This window comes from Phyllobates terribilis, unplaced genomic scaffold (assembly GCF_046119375.1).
Source record: "Phyllobates terribilis strain yellow unplaced genomic scaffold, ASM4611937v1 Scaffold_1__5_contigs__length_1240528914, whole genome shotgun sequence".
Classification (NCBI taxonomy): Eukaryota; Metazoa; Chordata; class Amphibia; order Anura; family Dendrobatidae; genus Phyllobates; species Phyllobates terribilis.
The window spans coordinates 1079512135-1079538674 of record NW_027362761.1 but is presented as its reverse complement, the minus strand read 5'-3'; the positions used below and the strand labels follow the sequence as shown (position 1 = coordinate 1079538674).

The following is a 26540-nucleotide window of genomic DNA, read 5'->3' as shown; positions in this document are numbered from 1 at the left end:
AGCGCTGGACAGGAGCCCCTCAATAAACTGCTCAGTTAACAGTCTGTTCTCATCATGCACACTGTCGGGGTCTACCTGTTTGATGTCCCTCAGCATAGTCCCGTACACTGTCCTGCGCCCGTTGTTTGCACCCATAAAACTTCATTTTTATCTCAGCTGTAGTACGGGTGTCAAAGGTGTCCTTTAGGCGGGCCAGTATCTCTTTCACAGTCCCTTTGTCTCTGGCTGACCAGGACTTCACTTCTCTCTGGGCTGCACCAATCAACTGGCCTATGAGGATGCTCACTTTCTGCTCCTCGGACAGGGCATACACTTTAAATAAGCTGCTCAGTCTTTCTTTAAAGTCACTCAGGGTGTGTGACTCTCCTGAGTACTGGGGCAACCACGCCGCCCCCGGTATATACAGTATGGCATGGAGAATGGCATTATCGCAGCAGCGGCCGCGCCTGCGGCTGAAGTTCCCTCCATATTGGGCGTCTTCCTCCCCCCTAGTGAACCGTGGCCTACCTTCTTTCACTTTGCTTCCATAGGCCGCAGTTCCGCAGGCGATGGTCTCCTTTGAGGACCTGGCGTTGCTTGCTTCTGACGTCAGCGCTTGCTGAGGCTCCTTCCAGGACCTGGCGCAGCGCCAGTGCGTGAGGCGGGGCTTGGGCTTCACGCGCTTCCAGCGGTTACGCCCCTCTTCTTCCCGGGCGGCGACCCGGAAATGGCGGCCAATGGCGGGAAACAGCAGTAATTGGCAGGAAAACTTCACCACGGTATGCGACACAGTTCGTGAAGGCGCGCAGTAACCGGTGGTAACGGGCACGAAATCCTGCCGACTACTCCAAAATTGATGCGCCCCCTGGGCCGTGGGGTACCTGGAGGCGGGCCTGTATATGCTGGGGGTTGTAGTCACCATGGCGGTGACCCGGTCCGTGACCCAGGTGGTCAATCCAAGGGTAGTAGATGTATATAGGTTATATAATGTCCGACTACGCCACCTGTGGAGAGACCGCCGCTGCGGAACAGTCCTCTGAAGCCGGTGATATAGTAGCAAAGGTGGTATAACTCCCCACAGGAAGAGTTAGCTTCAGAGCAGTGTATGTGGATGATGGTGGTTGTGCAGGGTGTTGCGGTGCAGAAATAACCACAGAGTCCGTATAGTGCAGTCCCAGGGTCTTTACTGGTAGTAATTATACAGTCCTGGACTGGAGTACTGGCTAGAGATAAGAGTCTGGTCAGTCTGGGAGCAAGCATAGAGTCCTCCTGGCCAGGTGGAGTTGTAGGCCTGCCGTTCTTACTATACTCTTTTGGCTATTTTGCTTGTAGCTGTGCTGTAGCCCACGTCCCTGAGTGTAACGTGCTGTGCTCACCCGTATGGCTGGCAGCTCGGGCCTTGTGGATGCCTCGCTCCTCCTTGGCGGTATTGGTCCCTCGGTGCTGCTGAGCCTCCGGGCGTCTGATGGGGCCAGCAGACCAGCAATCTCCTGCCCTGCAGTATCTGCTGCCAGATGGGTCTGTGCGCCGTAATACACTTCAGCTGAATGTGGTCTGAGAAATGAACTGATCCTTATCCATTATATATTCCAAACTAACTTGAAATGCTGTATTTTTGCAATGTGGCAAAAAATTGGCAAATATGTCATCCATTGGAACTTTCTGTATCTTAAAGTTCTGTAACTTGCCATTCACTCTTTTGAGAGCACAGTTCCACTACAGCATTCTGTCAGTGTTATAGGTCTAGGGACTTACTTTTCCTCATTCACTAACCAGCACTGCTCTTGCTATTGTCCAATTGCATGCTTGCCTAAACTGAAAGCCCGCCCCTCTGTTATGCCTACATGGAGTTTGGCAAAGACGAGAGAAAGAACAGTGACAATATTCTGCCTCCACTATCCATACTGTGTGTCTTTGATACTAGAGGCAGATTTCACTTGACATTAGACAGTGGACAATAGGTCAAGCAGAAAGTGGCTGACACTGTGGAGTGATTTGGTGATAAGACAACATAACTTATGAATAAAGTAACTTGCAGATTGTATATTTATCACATTACCCAGCAAATCAGATCAATTTGTCTGATTATACAGTGACCGTTTAAACTCACAGCAGGTTCCATGGTTCATCAGTAGACTGTGTTCATCAGTAGACTATGTGTCAGAAAATTTGAAGAATATCTTTCATAAAAAGCTGTAAAGGGGCCCATTGTCCATAGCATCCCTCTCCATAAATGGACTCTCAATATAAAAATTACCTTTAATTTTAGGATGCAAATTAAAGAGGATCTTTCACCAGTATGAGTATGGTCAAATAATGGAATAGTTGCTGTCGATCTGAATAAAGCATTAAAATTTCTCATCTCTATTGTGGAGATATTCGCTAGTAAAATTTATGTGCTGATTTTTGCAGTGATTTTGAGTTTGCAGAGATTCTTCTTTATGGTGGTTACTTTTTCCCTTGCATGACGTTAACCAATCACAAGCAGTTGACACCATGGGGGGAAAAACACACCCACAGAGATGGTCAGACTTAGCTTTTTCTGTGGGAGACATGTAATGACCTCACTGCCAAACCCTACAGTGATTACAAGTTAGGGAGGGGAGTAGAGCAGAGCTGTATGTCATTACAAACACCTCTTGCAGCTCTCCTTTCACAGTGCTGTCAGTTCTGCTCTACATCCCTTATCACCACAATGACTGCCGTAAAATGAGAGCTGTGTTTCAAAATGATATACAGCTCTGCTGTACTTCTCTTTCTGTAAACTGACTGCTGCGAAATGAGAGCTGCAAGCCGTGTTTGTAATAACACACAGCTTTGCACTACTCCCCTCCCCTGCTTGTAATCACAGTAGGTAGTAGGTACCAGCAGCGTGATCATTCATAAGAGCGGGGCTGTGTCATCACATATCTCCTACAGAGAAATCTGGTTCTGACCATTTCTGGGGATGTTTCTTTTTTTTTGTCCATTGCATGACAAGTCCACTTATGATGGGTCAACCTCATGCATAGCAAAAGTAACTACCTCCAGAGAGGAATCTCTATTAATACCCCCTTGCTCTTAGTAAAATGTGGCATATCAACTTTACTAGCTAATATCTTCAAAGGGAGATGAGAAATAAAAAATAAAAACAATGTTTTATTCTGCTCTGCAGCCACTATTCCGTGATGTGGCCAGTTTCACATGCAAAAACTGGTGAAAGGTCCTCTATAGGGTATAAAAAATTAAAAAAGAATTTGTGCATTGAACCCGCTATATCAAACAATAAGACATGTTTTGGTACAGAAAGGAAATGATCTGTAAAAGATCTACAGGTTTACATCAGCTATAAGACCAGCTAAGCCATTTTTAACCTACTATGTAATTGTATAAAAAATTGTACTATTTGAAGTAAGGAAAAACTCACCCTTCAAAGCAATGTGCCACTGTTAATACCCATTTCTTCCCTATAAGGACACAGCCGCAAATGTGCCCACTAGGTTCACTCTGTAAAGAGCATTGCCATGGCCATCTACCAGGTCGACTGGTTCTGCCACCAAGTATCCTCTTGTTCATTCGGGCTGCAGGGCGACGTCCACAATCTGAATAGACATGAACAGGCTAGATATTAACATCTCATATTAACATCTCATTTATATCATCTTATTACATTGACTGAAAATACAGAAAGAATAGAATGGTGAAAAAAATAGCAATTCTGCCTAATTGGTAGAGTTGAGCAAAAAAGATTTGCAATGCCCTGCAATGTCCTCTGTGGCAACCGTCCAGGGCAATCTTCATTTTTGCGACCGGCATCCTTGACCCGATAATTCTGTGTGCTTTTTGCGCTTACTAGGACCCATGACATCATGGCATTGCATGAGACCTATTTACTTGCAGTCATGATGTCCATCGCGCTGCAACATCGCGATGTAGATTGGATGCTGGACCAGAACAGCGGGAATCTTTTTGCTCAATTGCAATAATTATAGTCTTTATTTTGAATAATTTGTGGTTCATGGCAGTTTACCAAACAACAATCTTACTTTTGCTGTTAATGAGGCTAGAAATGTAAAAAAAAAAAGACAAAAATATATTTTGCTTGTGACGATAGTATGACTATATACAGAATCAAGAACAAAGTATCCATGGTATTTTAACCAGCAAAGCATTGCTTTTAGCACATGAAAATTTATTCAGAGCAGGTGATCATCCAAACTGGCCAACAGATATGGGGATACAATGAGGAGACATTATTAATTCATGCTTGGTGCTGTATTCATATTCTAATGAGGGTTCTAGCATCCGCATATGCTAATATTGTAATGGAGGTCATGGAGGAGGATTTCATCCATGCCTGCCATCACTTCGGCATATGTTGGAAATATTTATAAGATTTAACACACTGGTCTCAATGTTGAATTTAAACTCAATTCTATTTTGTTACTTACATACTTGCGATGTACTGTACATAGTGACTCTGCAATGTTGTGCGAATTGCCCTTCACTATCCCCATTATGTGTTTTTGTCTTCCAGTGTATACTAAGATTTGAAATGATATTATACAGATTTTTATTTTTTTATTTTCACATATATTTACATTGTTTCTCAGAGAATGAGGTCTGTCTGAATTTTACATTTTTTTTGTAGATTTTAATTAAGATATTTTCATATTATATATATTTTTTCTTTATTATTGGTTTTGTGTGTCTGTGTAGTTTTTGGTAAATACCTAGTAGGTCTGAGAAATCTTTTCCCTCTTTTTGTTTAATGGACCTAATAGGGGTACACATCATATTCTCTACATACTTGATGGCATTTTGAATGTTATTTAAGGTACTCATTGGGGAATTTCTCTTTTTCCTACAATTTTCTCTTTTGTACTTTGTTTCTAGCTGGGACATATTATAGCATTTTGTGGTTATGGTGGAGGTGTTAACTTGGCGCGCCATACCAAAACTGACTTATGCACATGTCCCGACTGTCACCTGCAGCCTCTAACCTATTGGGATGTCCTCAACCCCGGATGTATTCTATGGTATTGAGTATGCACCTTGTATTATTGATAGGACGCCGATATTGACGGTTTATTCATATTTATTCACATTGAATATGTAGAGCTGGATTTCTTTGGTGAGTGACTTACTGTATATTTACTATATTACACCTGTGACTTACATGTGGCAACTAACAATGTATACACTTTATCATATACCGTACTTAATGTACCATTTACACATATATTATATATATAAAAATACAATGATATCCAGTCTACATATATAATGCACACAATAATAAAGGAAAATACACACATATATGTGTGTGTATTTTATTTTATTATTGTACTAGCTGTACTACCCGGCTTCGCCCGGGTTAATAACGGCTGTTAGCAAAATAGAATGTGTTAACAAAAATTTATTCTCCGCACAAAAACCACAAAACAAATAGATAGAAAGTTCATTGGCTCTTGAGGAAGCAGTTCTTGTTCTCTTGTCTGCAAGCCTCGCTTCACTCTCCTCAGAAAGTTCATTGGCCCTTGAGGAAGCAGCTCTTGTTTTCATGTCAGCAAGCCTCGCTTCCCTCTCCTCAGAAAGTTCATTGGCTCTTGAGGAAGCAGCTCTTGTTTTCATGTCTGCAAGCCTCGCTTCCCTCTCCTCAGAAAGTTAATTGGCCCTTGAGGAAGCAGCTCTTGTTTTCATGTCTGCAAGCCTCGCTTCCCTCTCCTCAGAAAGTTCATTGGCTCTTGAGGAAGCAGCTCTTGTTTTCATGTCTGCAAGCCTCGCTTCCCTGTCCTCAGAAAGTTCATTGGCTCTTGAGGAAGCAGCTCTTGTTTTCATGTCTGCAAGCCTCGCTACCCTCTTCTCAGAAAGTTCATTGGCTCTTGAGGAAGCAGCTGCTGTTCTCATGTGTGTCAGCCTTGTTTCTCGGTCTTCACATTTTTCATTGGCCCGTAATGCAGCTTTTCTTTTTCGCATCAGCTGACATTCGTGCCATGAAATTCCTTTTCTTATGAGGCATTATTGTGGTAAAAATAGTCTGTAACTGGCAGGTTCTATATCCTCTCACATAGAAGTAATGTGACTGACATCAGCCTTTCCACCAACACACCCTAACTGACATCTTATTACCTTACACAAGCTTTGTTATACTGAGAATGTCCTTTGTTGCCTATATTAACCAATCACAGCTCAGATTAATTAACTGTAGCAAAATAGAAGCTGAGCTGTGATTGGTTGCTATTGGCAGCCTGATAAATCTTTGTGAGATGAGTTTTGTGTGTGCTGAGGGTGGTATATGTGTTCAAGCACGTGGTAGTGTGTGGCGCATTTTGTGTGTGTGTTCATATCCCCGTGTGTGGTGAGTATGAGTATCCCATGTCGGGGCCCCACCTTAGCAACTGTACGGTATATATGACGCGCCCCTGGGCCTGTGCTGAGTGGCGTTGCGCACGCGGGGGCCTACCCGGAGCCGGGTCCGATAGGGGTAGTAGTCTCGTGGCGGTGACCCGGTCCGTGCCCAGGGAGTCAAACTAAGTGGCGGTGCTTGGCATAAGATGTTATATTGTTCGACTACGCCACCCGTTGAATGCGGTCATGAGACCGCCGCTGCAGGGCAGACCGCTGAGGCCGGTGGTACGGTCGTGCAGCGTGGATGGTATAACCCCCAACGGGAGGGGTATGGCCTCAGGGCAGCGGACGTGGATGATGAAACACTCAGAGACGGTGCGGTGTAATTCAGGGTCTTTACTGGTGGCAAAGATAGACCCTCCCGGAGTACTGGCTAGCGATCGGGGCCTGGTCAGTCCGTGAGCAGATGGGATCTCCCCTGGCCAGGCGGAGTTGTAGGCCTCCCCAACTAATTGTACTCTTCTGGCTACCTTGCTAGAGGCGGGTAAAAGTAGCCCACGTCCCTGAGTGTACCGTGTGGTGCTCACCCGTATGGCCGGTGACTCGGGGCCTTCTGGTAGCTTCCGCTTCACGACGGCGGTGCTGGTCCCTTGCGTGTGACCGTGCCTTCGGGTTTCTTGGCCAGAGGACCTGAAATCCCCTGCCGGTCGGTTTCTGCTGCTGGGTAAGGATTAGTCCCCACAGCCTCGGACTCCGGGTCCGGTGAGAACTCTTCAATCAGGGCGAGCTCTACAGCTTCCAGCCCCTGACCTCTTTTAGCACGGCTCCCACAGAGCTCCTGATCTCTCTTTCCCTATAGCTGCCTCACTCCAGACCAGACTGTGTCTCTGTCTGGGACTCCTCTTCTTCTCTTTCTCTCCTCTCTAACCCTGCCTCAGCCCCAGTTTATATAGGGGAAGTTCTTCCCCTCCCAGGACTGGGCAGGAGGTGTGGCATGCTAGGATTCCTGACCAGGAGACCTCCCACCTGCTCTCAGACGTAATATTGCTATTACTGTGGAAACCAGACCCCTGGGGTGCCACATTCCCCCCTAGTAAAATTTAGTACTCCGGGACTAAACATATATATTTTTTTTTTTGAAACATAACAAGTTATAAACAGAAACAGTACAATAAAGAAAAACACATTAGGATGGTCACGGCATGTCCGCAACCGGGTGCAGTTTTTGAAGAAAAAAAGGGTGTCCATTTCACCAAAGAACAGGGAGCCGTAACCAGGTAGGGGTCTGTCCTACCCCGAGTCTTTAACAGTCTTAGTCCTTTCCTGGGTTACGCTCCAAACATATATACAAAGGATTCCGGATAATCCATAAAAGACACCTATAAAATAACTAGAAATACATAATTATTTACAAGCAACTATAAACAGGTACATACAAATAAAACAGTCTAAACACTTTAGATCCTCCAACGTACGGGCAACTGGCCTCTAGTGGCCCTAGTAGACCTACGGAGCTGACTGACTGGTCCTGAGCTACAGGGTGTAGGAGCTGTCAAAGGTGAGCTGGGCAACTGTCTACGGGCTCTTTGGCTCACTAGGGGCACGGCAGGCTCACCATAAGCAGAGGGTCGATTCTCCTGTCTTTCTCTTGCTTGACAGAGACTTCGCTCAACGCTCTCCTGTACTTTCCGGTACTGCTGCTGCCTCTCTGTGTCCCAGTCTGCTTCTGGTGAAGTGTCCTCGGGTGTCAGGACTCCCATATCCAGATCAACCGGCAGCTTACCAGGTCTTGCTCTCATTAGGTAAGCCGGGGTACAGTTGGTAGAACCTACAGGGATGTGGTTGTATAGGTCCACCAGATCAGGCAGTTTCTCAGGCCACAGACTGCGTTCTTCCAGGGGCAATGTTTTCAGAAGGTCTATCACCACCTGGTTCATCTTCTCGCAGAGTCCATTGGTTTGCGGATGATAGGGTGTTGTTCTTATCTTCCGGCAGCCATACAGAGTGCAGAACTCCTGGAAGACTTCCGCTTCAAAGGCAGGTCCTTGGTCCGTCAGCACCTGCTCTGGGTATCCGTGTGGACGGCAGAAGTGCTGCTGGAAGGCTCTAGCTGCTGTTTGAGCCGTTAAGTCCTTGACGGGGACTACAACCAAGAACCGGGAGTAGTGATCCACGATGGTTAACGCATAGACGTAGCCACTTCTGCTGGGGGTCAGTTTTACATGATCCAAGGCTACCAGTTCCAACGGCTGCCTGGTGACGATGGACTGCAGGGGAGTCTTCTGGCTGGCACGGTCATTCCTTCTTAGGTTGCATGGGCCACAGTCTCTGCACCACCTCTCGATGGTTCCTCTCATGCCTACCCAGTGGAACCGCCCGCGCAGCAGGAACTCCAGCTTCTTCCATCCGAAGTGCCCAGCTCCGTCATGGTATGCCTCCAGTATCATAGCCGCGTCTCTTCTCGGCACCACCACTTGCCAGATCAGTTCATGCGTCCGGGAGTTAACCATTCTGCGGCACAACTTCCCCCTGTAAAGGAACAGTCGACTCTTCTCAACCCACAGTTGCTTGGTCTCCTCCGGAGCGTCTGGGTCAAGGCGGGCATCTGGCTGAGTCTGCATCTCCTTCACCAGTCGGACAGCGGGGTCACTGTCCTGCGCTTCCGCCCAGTTGTAATGAGGTAAGGGGTTAAACGTAGCGGATTGCTTACCCCTTACACGGTGGGAATACTGGATAGTCCCATGACGGTGGAACGCGGGGAGTTCAACTTCTTCCAGTTCCTCTGGATCTTCCCCTACGTCCGGTAGGTTTGGCATTCTGGACAAGGCATCCGCGTTGGTATTGGAGCGTCCTGCCCGGTATTTGGTCGTAAATTCATAGTTGGACAGATGGGCCATCCATCTCTGCTCCAGGGCACCGAGTCTTGCAGTGTCCAGATGTGTCAACGGGTTGTTATCCGTGTACACGGTGAACCGGGAAGAGGCGAGGTAGTGCCTAAAGCGTTCGGTGACTGCCCACACCACTGCCAGGAACTCTAGCTTGAATGAGCTGTAATTCTCAGGGTTTCTTTCGGTGGGTCGTAGTTTTCGGCTGGCGTAAGCAATTACCCGTTCTTTCCCCTGCTGGATCTGGGACAGTACGGCTCCTAGCCCGATGTTACTTGCGTCGGTGTAGAGGATAAAGGGCTGGCTGTAATCAGGGTACGCCAGGATTTCATCCCCCGTGAGGGCCATCTTCAGCTGGCGGAAGGACTCTTCTTCCAGCTTCTCCCATCTGAAGGGCGGCTTCTGGTTCTTGGCCTTCCTGGACTGGCCTATCAGGAGGTCCTGCATAGGAGCTGCCTTTTTGGTGAAACCGGGGATGAATCTTCAGTAGTAGCCTACCAACCCGAGGAACTGCCGCACTTCCTTTACGCTGGAGGGTCTTGGCCATTCCTTAATCGCGGTGATCTTATCAGGGTCGGGAGCCACTCCGTCAGCACTCACCACGTGTCCCAGGTACTGCACTTTTGGTTTTAGCAGGTGACACTTCGACGGTTTCACCTTCAGACCGTAGTTTGCCAGGGCTTCAAACACTTCCGCCAGGTGTTTCAGGTGGTCCTCGTAGGTTTTGGAATAAACTATAACATCATCCAGGTACAGCAGGACCGTCTCAAAGTTCCGGTGTCCCAGACAGCATTCCATCAATCGTTGGAAGGTTCCTGGTGCGTTGCAGAGTCCGAACGGCATGCAGGTAAACTCGCTAAGTCCCATCGGGGTGGTGAATGCGGTCTTCTCCCGGTCCGCCTCTGCTACAGGAACCTGCCAGTACCCGCTAGTGAGATCCAAAGTGGAGAAGAAGTTAGCAGATTTTAAAGCAGCCAAAGACTCCTCTATCCTTGGTAAGGGGTACGCATCTTTGTGGGTGATACGGTTGATTTTCCGGTAATCTACACACATTCTCATGGTGTTGTCCTTCTTTTTAATCAAGACTAGTGGAGCTGCCCAGGGGCTACAGCTATCCCTGATTACTCCAGCCTCCTTCATGTCTCTAAGCATCTCCTTGGCGTGTTGGTAGTGTGCAGGGGGTACGGGTCGGTATCTCTCCTTTATGGGAGGATGGTCTCCCGTGGGGATGTGGTGTTCTACCCCCTTTACTCGCCCAAAGTCTAACGGGTGTTTACTAAACACTCTCTCGTACTCTTGAACCACCCGATAGACTCCCTGTTTCTGGTGTGAGGGAGTGGAGTCAGTACCCAAATGTAGTTGCCGACACCAGTCCTCCATTGGTTTCTTAGAGCCGTTACCTTCCTCTGGATGAGATGGAGGCAAGGGTTCCACGGTCTGTACAGAATTTTGGTTGATGGTATACAATTTGGCTAGCGTAGCATACCGGGGCAGGTACACTTCCCTCTTCCCGATATTTATTATGCGAACGGGCACCCTCCCATGGCATACATCAACCACCCCCCGTGCCGTCAAAATGGTGGGCCTACTGTCTGAGTAGACTGGTTCTACCATTGCCTGGTAATCTCTACCTCTCAGACCAATAGCTGCCCGGCACCAAATCATCATTTCACTTTTCGGGGGCATGGCAATAGGGAAAGGGTCACACATTCTCACGCTACCAATCTCACCACCGGAGAGTTCCACCTGTTGCCGTCGCATCAGTGCCCGGATCTCTTTTTGGAGCACTCGCTGCTGGCCGGAGCTGGCGTTCTTGGCAACCTGCTGTAAAATGAGAATCACCTCTGCAAGACAATTTTCAATCACATTAGTTCCTAGAGTTATCTTTGGGTGACTCTCGCGCTTGTCAATGTCCACAATGATCAGTCCCTGTGCTGCCAGTTCGACTTTACCGATTTTAATGGTCACCTCTTTAAATCCGATCTGTGGCACGGACTGACCATTGCTGGCGATGATACTCAAGTCGTCGTCAGGGTAGCGGGTTATATCCGAGTCATTCCAGTACTGCTTGAAGAGCACGTACGGGATGGTGGTGACCTGTGACCCGGTGTCCAGTAGGGCACTCATAGGAATGCCATCCAGTACCACAGGCAAGACTGGACGTCCTCCCACATATTTGTCACGCCAGTTCGATGGGCCTGGTGATCTTATTCCTAGGGGTTTGCCCTCTACCCCAGGTTGTGCCAGTTTAAAGGACAGTACCTTGCCATATGTCCGGGTTGATTGCAGCGGCGGCAGATGGGTTGTCCGTCCTCGTTGTATCGGTCGCTGTGTCTTCCTCTGGCCGGTGGGGTCCTCCTTGGTCGTCGCCACGGGATATCCTCCGGTCCGGATGCCAGCTGGATCTTCCCTGGAGTAGAAACCTGTAAAGACTGCACAGTTCGGGTTAGTGCAGCAACGCTTTTAGTTAGCTCTTGGACCTGATGGTGCAGGTCTGTATCTGGGTCATTGTTTAAAGCCTGCGCATCAGCCCCCACAGGCCCTGCCGACAAGGGCGCCGTCTCCTGGTGGTAAGTGGTAGTAGGGCGTCTGTGGGTCACAGCGCCACCTGGTGCCGGTTCTCGGAGCACCCGGATGGCTCTGTCCTTGAACTGTGCAAAGTCCAGATGAGGGTCCTGTAAGGCCATTGCCCGCAACTGGGTTCGGTGGGCATTGCAATGTAGACCCTCTATAAATTGTTCAGTCAACAACTTGTCTTCATTTCCCACGCCGTCAGGGTCAGCCTGCTTAATGGCTCTCAGGGCTTCTTGTAGGTTTAGTGCATAGTCCCTTATATTCTCATGTGCTCGCTGCTTGCACCCGTAGAATCTAAGCTTGATCTCGGCTGAGGTACGGGTATCAAAGGTGTCCTTCAGCCGGGCTAGTATCTCTGCGACAGTCCTCCTCCTCCCAAGTGGCCAGGACTTTACCTCCCTTTGGGCTGCCCCTGTTAATTGAGCCACCAGGATGCTCACTTTTTGCTCCTCTGTGAGGGGGTACACCTGGAAGAGGCTATCCACCTTTTCTCTGAAGTCATTTAGGGTGTGTGACTCCCCTGAGTACTGGGGTAGCCAGGCTGCCCCCGGGATATAGGGCATGGTGAAAGGCATGACCGCTGCAGCGGTGGCGCTGGCGGTGGCGGTGGCAGTGAAGCTCTCCTCCGTATCCGACATCCTCCTCCCCCCTAGTGGACCGTGGCCTACCTTGCGATGATCCCCTTCCGTAGGCCGCGGCTCCGCAGTGGATCGTCAGGGTTGAGGACCTTCCGTCGCGCTCCTGTGACGTCGGCGTCTGCTGGGCTTCTTCCAGGACCTTACGCAATGTCCGGACGTGAGGCGGAGCTTCAGTTCTCGCGCGCTTTCGGAGTCCACGCCCCTCTTCTTCCCGCGCGGCGTCTTCAAGATGGCGTCCAACGGCGGGAAAACTCCACGGATGGCGGGAAGAAGGCAGAAGATGGCATCCAATGGCGGGAAAACTCCACGGATGGCGGGAAGAAGGCAGAAGATGGCGTCGGATGGCGGGAATCCTCACCACAGGTAAGTTTAAAAAGTCTCTTTTTCAGGCACGCAGTACCCGGTGGTTGCGGGCACGGAATCCTGCCGACTACGCCAAAAGTTGACGCGCCCCTGGGCCTGTGCTGAGTGGCGTTGCGCACGCGGGGGCCTACCCGGAGCCGGGTCCGATAGGGGTAGTAGTCTCGTGGCGGTGACCCAGTCCGTGCCCAGGGAGTCAAACTAAGTGGCGGTGCTTGGCATAAGATGTTATATTGTTCGACTACGCCACCCGTTGAATGCGGTCATGAGACCGCCGCTGCAGGGCAGACCGCTGAGGCCGGTGGTACGGTCGTGCAGCGTGGATGGTATAACCCCCAACGGGAGGGGTATGGCCTCAGGGCAGCGGACGTGGATGATGAAACACTCAGAGATGGTGCGGTGTAATTCAGGGTCTTTACTGGTGGCAAAGATAGACCCTCCCGGAGTACTGGCTAGCGATCGGGGCCTGGTCAGTCCGTGAGCAGATGGGATCTCCCCTGGCCAGGCGGAGTTGTAGGCCTCCCCAACTAATTGTACTCTTCTGGCTACCTTGCTAGAGGCGGGTAAAAGTAGCCCACGTCCCTGAGTGTACCGTGTGGTGCTCACCCGTATGGCCGGTGACTCGGGGCCTTCTGGTAGCTTCCGCTTCACGACGGCGGTGCTGGTCCCTTGCGTGTGACCGTGCCTTCGGGTTTCTTGGCCAAAGGACCTGAAATCCCCTGCCGGTCGGTTTCTGCTGCTGGGTAAGGATTAGTCCCCACAGCCTCGGACTCCGGGTCCGGTGAGAACTCTTCAATCAGGGCGAGCTCTACAGCTTCCAGCCCCTGACCTCTTTTAGCACGGCTCCCACAGAGCTCCTGATCTCTCTTTCCCTATAGCTGCCTCACTCCAGACCAGACTGTGTCTCTGTCTGGGACTCCTCTTCTTCTCTTTCTCTCCTCTCTAACCCTGCCTCAGCCCCAGTTTATATAGGGGAAGTTCTTCCCCTCCCAGGACTGGGCAGGAGGTGTGGCATGCTAGGATTCCTGACCAGGAGACCTCCCACCTGCTCTCAGACGTAATATTGCTATTACTGTGGAAACCAGACCCCTGGGGTGCCACATATACTCTTTGGCGCCATCGCTCTCATTCTTTAATTCTCCCTTGTTCACATGTGGCAGCTGTCAATTTGCCTCCAACACTTTTCCTTTCACTTTTTCCCCATTATGTAGATAGGGGCAAAATTGTTTGGTGAACTGGAATGCGCGGGGTTAAAATTTCGCCTCACAACATAGCCTATGACGCTTTCGGGGTCCAGACGTGTGACTGTGCAAAATTTTGTGGCTGTAGCTGCAACGGTGCAGGTGCCAATCCCGGACATACACACATACATACATACACACACACACACACACACACACATTCAGCTTTATATATTAGATGTATTGTACAGTCATGGCCGAAAGTGTTGGCACCCTTGAAATTGTTCCAGAAAATGAAGTATTTCTCCCAGAAAATTATTGCAATTACACATGTTTTGTTCTACCCATGTTTATTTCCTTTGTGTGCATTGGAACAACACAAGAACACACAGGAAAAAAAGGCAAATTGGACATACACTGATGAGCAAAAGGGAAACAATGTTTTAAACTTTTGACTTTCAGGCTCCATATCTCACCTTCCACTACTGCTTCGAGCATGAGACTACCATAATTTTATAGACAACACAATTTGGCTATCTCGTACATAAATTTGACTTGCAACTGTTTTGCATATGATTAGTTATGCAGATTCTTGTCATCTCACTGCAATGTTACTGTGTTGCTCTTGGTGGTGGAAAAATCTTTTTCTTCCTAGCTCAGTGTGTGATTAGGTTGATTCCCAAGCGAAAGTTCACTGGTTCTAATCGAGGAGCAGACATTTGGGAAGATTTCCCAAGAAAAGAGAAACAGCATCATCCAGCTCATTGATAGCAGCTTCTTGGCCAAGAAAATTGCCAAACTGTATCATGTGAGTGCAATGACAGTTGGAGGAATATAAAATGAAGCCATCCATCCATTCAAAAGTGAAAAGATGGATGTCCAGGCAAAATTTGGGAGTCATCAAGTCGGCTCATCACAAGGTCTATAAGTTTTGATGCAACAAACACGGTAGTGTAGGTGTCTCGTATGCTTCGTAATAGTGAGATCACAGACATCCATGCAAGCACCCTGCAATGCACGTTACACAAGTCTGGAATGATGGCTCGAAAAAAGGTGAAGAAGCCTCCACTTCAATATCGTCATAAGAAATGTCGGCTCGAGTTTGCAAAACAGTATGAAAAGTGGACAGTAGAAGATTGGAAACAGGTGATTAGGAGCAATGAGACGAAAGTCAAAAGACTAGGCTCTGATGGGTGCAAATGGGTTTAGAAGAAACAAGTGAAAAGAGGGCTAACGGATCGAGAAATTGACGGACCTGTCAAGTTCGGTGGAGGAAGCCTGATGATATGGGGCTGTTTCACAGCCAAAGGTGTTAGATACTTGACCAGAAATGGTGGTCTTAATGCTGAGCTTTATGTGAGTATCCTACAAGATGAGTTACTTCGGACACTCAAAGACTATGGGTATGAAAAAGGACGACATAGTGTTCCAGCAGGACAATGAACCGAAGCATACGTCGAGATTGGCGAAGAAATGGTTCAACAACAATGAAGTAGAGGTGCTGGATTGGCCCCCAGAGTCCCCAGACCTCAACCAAATCGAACACTTGTGGGGAAAAAGCTGTATACACACCCAGGTGAGTTGACCAGTATGCACCAACTTTGGGAACGTGTAGAAGAGACCTGGAATCAGATTTCAGTTGAGACATGCTTGAATCTGATAAAGAGCATGCCCAGAAGAATTCAAGCAGTGTTGAAAGCAGAAAGTGGATTAGCAAAATAATAAAAATTAAAACTTGGATTTTTTAGGAGCAAAACAGCAACAATGCAGTGACATGACAATAATCTGCATAACTAATCATATGCAAAATAGTTGCAAGCCAAATTTATTTATGAGATAGGCAAGATGATTGTCTATAAAATGATGGTAGTCTCATGTTCGAAGCAGTAGTGGATGGTGAGATATGGAGCCTGAAAGTCAACAGTTCAAAACATTGTTACCCTTTTGCTCATTAGTGTAATTACACACAAAACCCCAAAAATGGGCTGGACAAAATTGTTGGCACCCTCAACTTAATATTTGGTAGCCCTTTGGATTAAATAACTGCAATCAATCGCTTCCTATAACAAACAACAAGCTTCCTACACCTCTCAACTAGAATTTTGGACCACTCTTTAACAAACTACTCCTGGTCTCTCATATTTCAAGGGAGCCTTCTCCCAACAGCAATTTTAAGATCTCTCCACAGGTGTTCAATGGGATTTAGATCTGGACTTGGCCCCTTCAGAACTTTCCGGCGCTTTGTTTCCATCCTTTTCTGGGTGCTTCTTGAAGTATATTTGGGGTCATTTTCCTGTTGGAAGACCCATGACCTATTACGCAAACCCAGCTTTCTTACTCTGGGCGTTACACTGCGACCCAAAATCCTATAGTCGCCTTCAAATTTCATAATACTTTGGACACAGTCAAGGCACCGAGTGCCAGAGGCAGCAAAACAAACCCAAAGCATTGTTGAACCTCCACTAATTTGGCTGTAGGTACTGTGTTCTTTTCTTTGTAGGCCTCATTCCATTTTTGGTAAACAATAGAACGATGTGCTTTACTAAAAATCTCTCTCTTGGTCTTATCTGTCCACAAAATGCTTTCCCTGAAGGATTTTGGCTTGCTTACGTACATTTTGGAAAACTGCGATCTAGCTTTTGTATGTCTCTGTGTCAGCAGTGGGGTGCTCATTGATCTCCTGCCATAGCATTTCACTTCATTCAAACGCCAACAGATAGTTCACGCTGACATTGATGCAGCCTGCAGGACAGCTTGAATTTCTTTGGGACTTGATTGAGGATGCTTATCCAACATCCGGACTATCCTGCATTGCAACCTTTTATCAATTTTTCTCTGCTTTGCCATCCACATCCAGGGGGATTAGTTCCTGTGCTATGGGTTGTAAACGTTTGATTATGCTGCACACCGTGGACAAAGGAACATCAAGATCTTTGGAGATGGACTTGTAACCTTGAGATTGTTGATATTTTTCAACAATTTTGGTTCTGAAGTCCTCAGACAGTTTTCTTCTCCTCTTTCTGTCCTGCATGCTTAGTGTGGGACACACAGACAGACAATGCAAAGATTGAGTCAACTTCTCCCCTTTTTATCTGGTTTCAGGTGTGATTTTCATATGGCCCACACCTTTTACTTGCCACAGGTGAGTTTGAACGAGCATCACAAGTTTGAAACAAAGTTGTTTACCCACAATTTTGAAAAGGTGCCAACAATTTTGTCAGGCCCATCATGGGGGTTTTGTGTGAAATTATGACCAATTTGCCTTTTTTCTCTGTTTTTTTGTGTTGTTCCAATACACACAAAGGAAATAAACATGTGTATAACAAAATATGTGTAATTGCATTAATTTCCTGGGAGAAATGCTTCATTTTCTGTAATAATTTCAAGGGTGCTAACACTTTTGGCCATGACTGTATATGTAGAGTGGATATCACTGTATTTTTATTATATCATTGGATATGATATTATTGATCTTTAATTAATGATTTAGCTATTTAATTATGCTGATATGCTATACCTAAATAAACCAGTTTATTACATCTTTTATTTGCGCCAAAACTTAGCAATTTTTCACATAGGCCTTTTTTATTTTTTCTAAATATATACAGTAGATGGACAGATGCGATTAGATGATGGATGGTTGGACGCATGGATGAATGGAGAGACGGACAAACGTATAGATATGATTTAGACTGAAATTAGACAAAAAAGATCTTGTCATTCTTTAGTTAATGAATGTATAGAAATGAATGTTTTTTAATTTTCCTGGATAAATCCTTCCTAGAACATTCAGTTACTGGATATTTATCAACGTGATATGTTACATTGTCTTTTAATATGACTTTCTAAGCAGTAAGGGTAAACTTTTTATTATCAATATTTGAGCCTTTCTTCCAGGACATTTATTCTGATTAATGGCTTTCGTGTCAGACTAATTAATTTATCTAAAAGGTTCTTCAGTCACGGGTTGCTTTTTTTGCAGAACCCGACCTGATGGTTGCTGAAAAATGTCTGCATTTTAAGCCACTTAAATGTGAACGCAGAGCTGTGAATTCTGATTGAAGCGGCCATATTTTTTTGTCTGTGTGCTGCTTTACATTCCTCTTTATCTTCCATTACCCTTCATGAAGGAACAGTCAGCTGACCTTAGTAAGGCTTTATTAAAACACGTGTTGACTTATAGACTACAGACAGCACTGTCTATTAAACTGAGAGCAAGTCAACTTCTCAATGGTTTATATGAGTATTGTACTTGGACAATGTTGGCTTGAGTTTTTTAATTGTTCTTTATGTTGATAGACTGTTATTTGGCTTTTAAAGAAAGTGTATTTGGCAAACATACAGTATTTAATAAAATGTATTATTTGGGTTTTATTATTGTTTTTGTGTAGTATTAAAAGGTTTTTCCTAGGATTAGGCCACAAGTGAATGATTGATGAGGACCCCAACTCTCATGAAAAAACTGAGTAGTAGGACAATGGCTCTTTCTCTGTAGTACTCTGTACAGCGACATACTGTAGATCAATCATGCTCGCTAGAAACTGTTTAATGTGCAGAAGTAAGAGAAACACCACGGTTACCTACCGGTAGCCAGTTTTTCCTGAGCCCATGACAGCACACCTGGAGAGAGGGATCCGCCCCACCAAGGACAGGAAACCGTCTGAAATAAAAGGGCGGTACCTCTCCCTCGCTTCAGTTGTTTACAGAGCATTGAGAGGACCTCCCAAAGAGGTTAGGCATAAAACCAACACCTACAATATATATATACATGTATATAACACCCAAAACAGTGCACACCAGGGTGTGAGAAACAGAAAAAATAGGGAGGGAAAACTACGGGTGCTGTCATGGGCTCAGGAAAAACCGGCTACCGGTAAGTAACCGTGGTGTTTTCCCCTCACCCATGACAGCACACCTGGAGAGAATTTTAGAGAATTATAAGCACCCTAGGGAGGGACCACCGCCTGAAGTACCCTTCTCCCAAAGGTAAGGTCAGAGGAGGACAGATCCAACCGATAGTGTTTAAAGAAGGTGGATGGTGTAGACCAAGTAGCAGCTCTACATATCTGATCGATTGAGACGTCTGCCCTTTCCGCCCAGGAGGTTGCGACGGCTCTGGTGGAATGAGCCCTGACATTGTCCGGGGCCGGAACTCCTGTGGACGTGTATGCTAGACAAATGGCCTCCCTAAGCCACCTAGAAATGGTACCCTTGGACACCCCGTGACCTTTCCAATTCCCCTGAAAGGCCAGGAACAAGGAATGGTCCTTCCTCCATACACTGGTCATGTTAATATACTGTAGTAGTGATCTTCTATCTAGGTTATGGAATCTAACTTCCCCTGGGTTTTTAGGATTGCTGCAAAACGAGGGAAGCACAATCTCCTGGTTACAGTGAAATCTAGATACCACTTTGGGAAGGCATGCTGGATCTGGACGCAAGGTGACTCTATCATCATAAATTTGTGTGTAGGGAGGATTAACCGAAAGGGCCTGCAGGTCACCCACCCTACGAGCTGACGTTAAGGCCACTAAGAGGATGGTTTTAAGGGTGAGGATCTTAGGAGAGACATCCTGTAGGGGTTCGAACAGGTCACTGGTAAGTGCGTTCAAGACCAAATTCAGGTCCAAGGAAGGAACTCTTAGGGACCGAACCGGTCTGGCTCTGGCACAGGACTTGATAAACCTCGAGACCCATCTGTTCCCCGCCAAGTTACAATTATAGAGCGCCCCCAATGCCGACACCTGAACTTTAAGAGTCCCCGTGGCTAGACCTAGGTCGCGCCCCTTTTGCAGAAACTCCAGGATTCCCCTGATTGGAGGCTTGTCTGATAATGGGGTATCTATAAATTCTAGGAATTCACTCCAGACTCGGTTATAAATTTTTGTTGTTATTGGTTTCCTACTACCCAGCAAGGTAGAGACTAACCCTGGTGAAAACCCCTTGCTACTTAGTAGTGACCTCTCAAATTCCACGCCGCAAGATGGAACCCTCTGGCTTGGGCGTGGAATACTGGTCCCTGAATGAGAAGGTCCGGCCTCTCTGGTAGAACCCAGGGATCTGAAACCGACATTAGTCGGAGCAGGGAGAACCAAGGCCTCTTGGGCCAAAAAGGGGCTATAAGAATTACCCTTGCGCCTTCCTCCCGAATCTTCCTCACCGCTACTGGAACCATTACTAACGGGGGAAAGGCATAGGCCATCCTGAACTTCCAAGGGATCTGGAGGGCATCCATGGCATGGGGACCTTCTGCTGGATTTAAGGAACAGAATCTGTCTACCTTCCTATTTGCTCTTGTGGCGAACAGGTCTATGTCTGGCTGCCCCCATAACTGGACAATCAGTTGGAAGACCTCCGGGTTTAAGCTCCATTCCCCCTGTCTTAGGGTATGGCGGCTGAGAAAATCTGCTTTTACGTTTTCTACCCCCTTTATGTGAAGGGCACTGAGTGTTGTGATCTGCTACAAGCACTAAGGAAAGACAGGAGATCTGTCCCTACAATAGAACTAAGCTAGATCCCTACGATGTAACAGGGAACCTGATCCTGCGATCAGACCCGCTAAAGTCCTCAGCTAGTCTGAACGAAGACCTATAGACGTGAGGAAGGGATCCCTACAAGAACTAGGGACTGGGAGAAAGATGGACACCTCCTAGCAGAAATTGTAGCAGTAAAAGACAAACAAACAACATAGAACATAGAGGTCAAAAGACCTAGCTAAACTGACTGAGAAAGTTAACAAAGCACCTGGCTAGCTTAAGAGTAGAAATTACAATGAAGTCCAGCAAGGCCAGAAGGACGGAGCAGGATTAAATAGGCAAAAACGGTTATGTGACCAGCATAATAGAAAAAACCTAACAGGAGAGTTCTAACACTGAGGGATGGGAGGTGTTGCTCTGCCAGATGAAGGATTCTGTCTGCCACAGCCATCAGAGAGCGTGATCTTGTTCCCCCCAGATGATTCACATAGACTACTGATGTTCGGTTGTCGGACCTGACCTGGACGTGGTGACCCTAAATGTTAGGAAGGAAGCCTACGAGGGATCTCTCTACTGCCCAAAGCTCCTTTATGTTTGAGGATGCCCCCATCTCGTGGTATGTCCAGTGACCCTGTATTGAGAGCTCTGCCAGATGACCCCCCCATCCGGAACTGCTCGCATCGGTCATAATCACCCGATCGACTGGTCTGGACCACTGTACGCCTGAGGTCAGATTTCCCCTGTCTGTCCACCACGAAAGGGAATCTACAGCTTCTGGGGAGAGAGAGAACTTGCTTTCTAAATGCCCGTTGAATGACCTCTGTGCTGACAGGACCTCCCACTGAAGAAGTCTCATATGCCCCTGAGCCCATGTGACTGCTGGGAGACAGGCCGTCATAGAGCCCAGGAGGGACATTGCCTCTCTTAGGGATATCACTGGAGATCGCATGGCTTTCAAGACTAAAACAAGCAATTTGCGGACCTTGTCTTCTGGGAGGAAGCAGGCTTGGAGATGAGAGTCTAGGATTAGACCTAGGAAGGTCTGAGTCCTTGAGGGGGTTAGTATTGACTTTTGGGAATTTACCAACCACCCTAGTTGATGCAACACTGTCGTGACTTCTAGAAGTTGACTGGAGCAGTGGGCTTCTGATTTCCCTACTTTTAAGAAATCGTCTAAATAGGGCACGATCACTACGTTCTTGATTCGTAGAAAGGCTGTTACTTCAGCTATTAGTTTTGTAAATATTCTCGGGGCTATGGAGAGGCCGAAGGGTAGGGCAGCAAACTGAAAATGCCTCAGCTCTTCCTGAATGAACAGGGCTACTCTCAGATACTTCTGGTAGTCTGGATGAATTGGGACGTGATAATATGCGTCCTTCAAGTCTATTACTGCCATAAAGCAATTGTGGTGTAAGAGCTTCACTGCCGAGCTCACTGACTCCATCTTGAAGGTCTGATTTTCTATTAACTGGTTCAGACTCCTGAGGTTGATGATGGTCCTTAGAGACCCGTTGTTTTTTTTTTATCATGAACAGAGGGGAATAGAATCCCTTCCCTCTTTGTGGTATCGGCACTTTGAGAAGGACTTGTTTCCTTACTAGCTCTAATATCTCTGCTTCCAGTGTTATCTGTTCTTCCTGGACCTTCCTTTTGGGGGTAACCACAAAGGTCCGACAAGGGATTTGGCTGAACCGTATCTTCAGGCCACCACTTACAATGTTCAAAATCCAGGGGTTTGCTGTAATTGCTTTCCAAGCTGGAAAAAAGTGGGAAAGCCTCCCCCCAACCTACGGCATGGCGTCATTGGGAGGATCTCTTTGTATTTGAGGACGGTCCCCCAAACATATAGCCCGACTCCTTTTTGGACTCGGTCTCCCATCTTCTCCTGTCTCCTGGAGGGCGACCCCGATTAAATTTCCTCCTCCGAAAACCAAACCTTTTCGAGTCCCCAGAAAATCCTGGGAACCCTTTGTTTTTATCGCCCGCCTTTGCTAAAAGGTCTTCCAACTTTTGGCCAAACAGGAGTCTACCATCACACGGGAGGGAACACAATTTATGCTTTGACTGTAGGTCGCCTGGGCAGCCTTTGAGCCACAAGGCCCGTCTGGCAGCATTAGATAGACCTGCTGCTCTAGCCGAAAGCCTGACAGAGTCTGCTGAAGAGTCGGCCAGGAAGGCCGATGCTGCCTGCATTAGGGGTAGATTTGAAAGGATTCTATCCCTAGAGACCTTTTTATCCTTAAGCTGGTCCTCCAACTGTTGGAGCCACACCATTAGGGATCTTGCCACACAGGTGCCCGCTACAGCAGGCTTCAGGCCTCCTGCTGCAGCTTCCCAAGTATGACGGAGAAAGGAGTCAGCCTTTTTATCAAGGGCATCTTTTAGGATGCCTGAGTCCTCCAAGGGCAGGGAAGATTTTTTGGATGACCTGGCTACAGTCCCGTCAACTTTGGGGATCTTATCCCAAGGCTCAGAGTCCTTCTCTTCAAAGGGGTACCTTCTTTTAGAGAAGGAGGGTAAGGTCCCCGATCTTTCTGGTCTCTTCCACTCTCGGTCAACGAGGCCCTGAATTTTAGTGTTTACCGGAAAGGAGCGCCTCTTTCGTTCTCCAAGGCCCGCAAACATAATGTCTTCCCGGGATTTGGATGCTTTCTCCTTCCCCAGACCCATGGTTGATCTGACTGCTCTAACCAGTCTGTCCGTACTCTCAATGGGAAAACAGGGTCTACCATTATCCGATGAGGAAGAGGCTGATGAGTCACTCAGCCACAGATCCTCAGACTGGGAGGAATCAGAGTTGGAGGAGACATCTCTATGGGATCTTTTCTTCCCTCTAAGCAACCCTTTCAGGGACCCCTGAACCTCTGCGTGGACTATAGACTTTAAATTAGATGGGAAATCCAGGGAATTTTCCGCTATAGTTTTAGCAACGCAGTTCGGGCAAAGCGGCTTTTGCCAATCTATGGGAAGGGCAGTCTGGCATAGGGCACACATTCTGTGCTTTTTCTTGGCGCTACTCTTCTTAGGCTCCTATAAAAGGAAGCACATAAGAGACTTCCCATTACTAAAAGGTGACATTCACGAAGATCACTCACCCCTGGAAGTCACAAACGGGTACCGGATTCGGAGGCTGTAGCGGAACCGATGATTCCTTTCTGGATGGACCAGAGGCGCTTGACACCTTGCTCCTGCGGCTGCCACTGCAATTGCTCGAGCGGCTGTCGGTGTGAGAGGCATCCCTCTGCTTCTTCCGTTGCTGAGGATGGGGGGGGGCGTTAGCTGCTGCTCTTGGCTATCCTGGTCAGCCATGCTTCAGAAGCGTACCACACTTTCAGGATAATCCCCTCCTCCTAAAATAGGGCCATCCAGCACCTCCTCCGGTTCATGGCCCCCCCCCCCCTTCCCAGGCCAGAGCTCCATCAAAAAAAACCGGCCTGGAACGCTTCACAGGGCGCCGCCATCTTGGATTGGGCGCCGCCTCCTGACGTCATCTGGCACGCCTCTCCCAGCGTGCCCCGTGCCGTGATGTCAGACGCGTCATACCCGGAAGTTATTGCGCGGCCGGCAGAAGCAGCAGAAGCGGCAGCGGGAGGGCTGCGCAGCGGTCTACGGGAGGACGGAGCCTGCTTCACCGCGTGCGCCTGCTCGGACGCAGGACCCCAGGGGAGCTGCGGACGTCGCTTCTGGAGACTGGAACCCGGTGCACAGGCCAGTGCCCGCTCTTCCACACCGGAACAGCCCCAGGTAAGTCTTCTTTCTTCCAGACAGGTTCCCCATCAAGGACAGGAAACCAACTGAAGCGAGGGAGAGGTACCGGCCTTTTATTTCAGACGGTTTCCTGTCCTTGGTGGGGCGGATCCCTCTCTCCAGGTGTGCTGTCATGGGTGAGGGGAAAACAGGGATAATCGTATGGTTGGCGCTGTTCATAGACAGGCACCGTATAGGCTTTAAATTAATGTAATACCAAATAAAGGGGTTGTCCAGTTTTTAGCTACAAGTCTGCAGTTACTCTATATGATGGCAAGCTTGTGAATCCTCACATTGTTCGCACTGCGCGCTGTGAGGACTCTCTGGTGCCGGCATCAGGAGTGCCGAGCACATGACTGCAAATATGTGATTTGCATACATATAGTACCGTGGTGAATAGATGGGTGCGGCTTTGTTCAATGCAAGTAAATTGAGCGAGGCTGGAAAGTCTAGTCGGCATGTGGTTAGAAGTATGTATATCGCATACTTGTGATCACACGACTGCCTGCTCACGTCTCCAGCACCGGAGAATCTAGAGTCTCATAGAGTGACTGAGACTTGTAGCTTAACACCAGACAACCCCTTTAAGGAAGTACTAGTTTTAGGTCCAATTGTACAGTAAGGACTAGTACTGTTCATTTTGGAGTGTATATATTACTGATCTATCAGCTTTCGTCTTTCCATAGCACCAAAAGACCCATACACTAACACACCACCAGTTAATCTCTTTGTGCATCGCGATGAGACTCATTTCCAAGTTCTCACAGGAACATGTAGAGACTCACTTCTGTTCCACACTGAGGATACTATAGCATCCAGAAAGTTAGATTTGGAAAGTCAATCTATGGACCACATGGTAAAAAGGAGGAATGGTATGGAGTTTGATTAATCGGGAAAATCGTCATTGTTAAGAGGATTGATGGCACCACTATTTACCTGATATACATTGTAGCTGAACCTAAACAAGATCTTTTTAATATGATCAGAAGTTCACTTATGATTGGCAAAAGTTCTGCATGAAAGTTGTATGATTTCTACCTGTATGAGAACATATACAGTGGGTACGGAAAGTATTCAGACCCCTTTAAATTTTTCACTCTTTGTTTCATTGCAGCCATTTGGTAAATTCTAAAAAGTTCATTTTTTTCTCATTAAAGTACACTCTGCACCCCATCCTGACTGAAAAAAACAGAAATGTAGAAATTTTTACAAATTTATTAAAAAAGAAAATCTGAAATATCACATGTTCATAAGTATTCAGACCCTTTGCTCAGTATTGAGTAGAAGCACACTTTTGAGATAGTACAACCATGAGTCTTCTTGGGAATGATGCAACAAGTTTTTCACACCTGGATTTGGGGATCCTCTGCAATTCTTCCTTGCAGATCCTCTCCAGTTCCGTCAGGTTGGATGGTGAACGTTGCTGGACAGCCATTTTCAGGTCTCTCCAGAGATGCTCAATTGGGTTTAGGCCAGGGCTCTGCTGCGCCAGTCAAGAATGGTCACAGAGTTGTTCTGAAGCCACTCCTTTGTTATATTAGTTGTGTGCTTAGGGTCATTGTCTTGTTGGAAGGTGAACCTTCGGCCAAGTCTGAGGTCCAGAGCACTCTGGAAGAGGTTTTCATGCAGGATATCTCTGTACTTGGCTGCATTCATGTTTCCTTCAATTGCAACCAGTCGTCCTGTCCCTGCAGCTGAAAAACACCCCTATAGCATGATGCTGCCACCACCATGTTTTACTGTTGGGATTGTATTGGGCAGGTGATGAGCAGTGCCTGGTTTTCTCCACACATACCGCTTAGAATTATCACCAAAAAGTTCTATCTTCATCTCATCAGACCAGAGAATCTTATTTAGTCTGGGAGTGCTTCATGTGTTTTTGAGCAAACTCTATGCGGGCTTTCATATGTCTTACACTGAGGAGAGGCTTCCGTCGGGCCACTCTGCCATAAAGGCCCTACTGGTGGAAGGCTGCAGTGATTGTTGACTTTGTTGAATTTTCTCCCATCTCCCTACTGCATCTCAGGAGCTCAGCCACAGTGATCCTGGGGTTCTTCTTTACCTCTCTCACAAAGGCTCTTCTCCCACGATTCCTCAGTTTGGCTGGATGGCCAGGTCTAGGAAGACTTCTGGTGATCCCAAACTTCTTCCATTTAACGATTATGGAGGCCACTGTGCTCTTAGGAATCTTGAGTAATGCAGAAATTCTTTTGTAATCTTGTCCAGATCTGTGCCTTGCCACAATTCTGTCTATGAGCTCCTTGGGCAGTTCCTTTGTTTTCTCATTTGGTCTGACATGCACTGTGAGCTGTGAGGTCTTATATAGACAGGTGTGTGCCTTTCCAAATCAAGTTCTATCAGTTTAATTAA

General features: G+C 47.3%; 1 protein-coding gene across 2 annotated transcripts in view; it reads right to left on the bottom strand.

Annotated features, from left to right (window-relative positions):
• The window catches only part of CORIN (corin, serine peptidase), a 506461-nt gene that overhangs the window by 46512 nt on the left and 433409 nt on the right, over nucleotides 1-26540 (bottom strand). For both annotated transcript variants that reach the window (XM_073645535.1, XM_073645536.1), the window contains one exon: nucleotides 3386-3560. In XM_073645535.1, the coding sequence (XP_073501636.1) occupies nucleotides 3386-3560 (175 nt within the window). The remainder of the gene's footprint in view (nucleotides 1-3385; nucleotides 3561-26540) is intronic.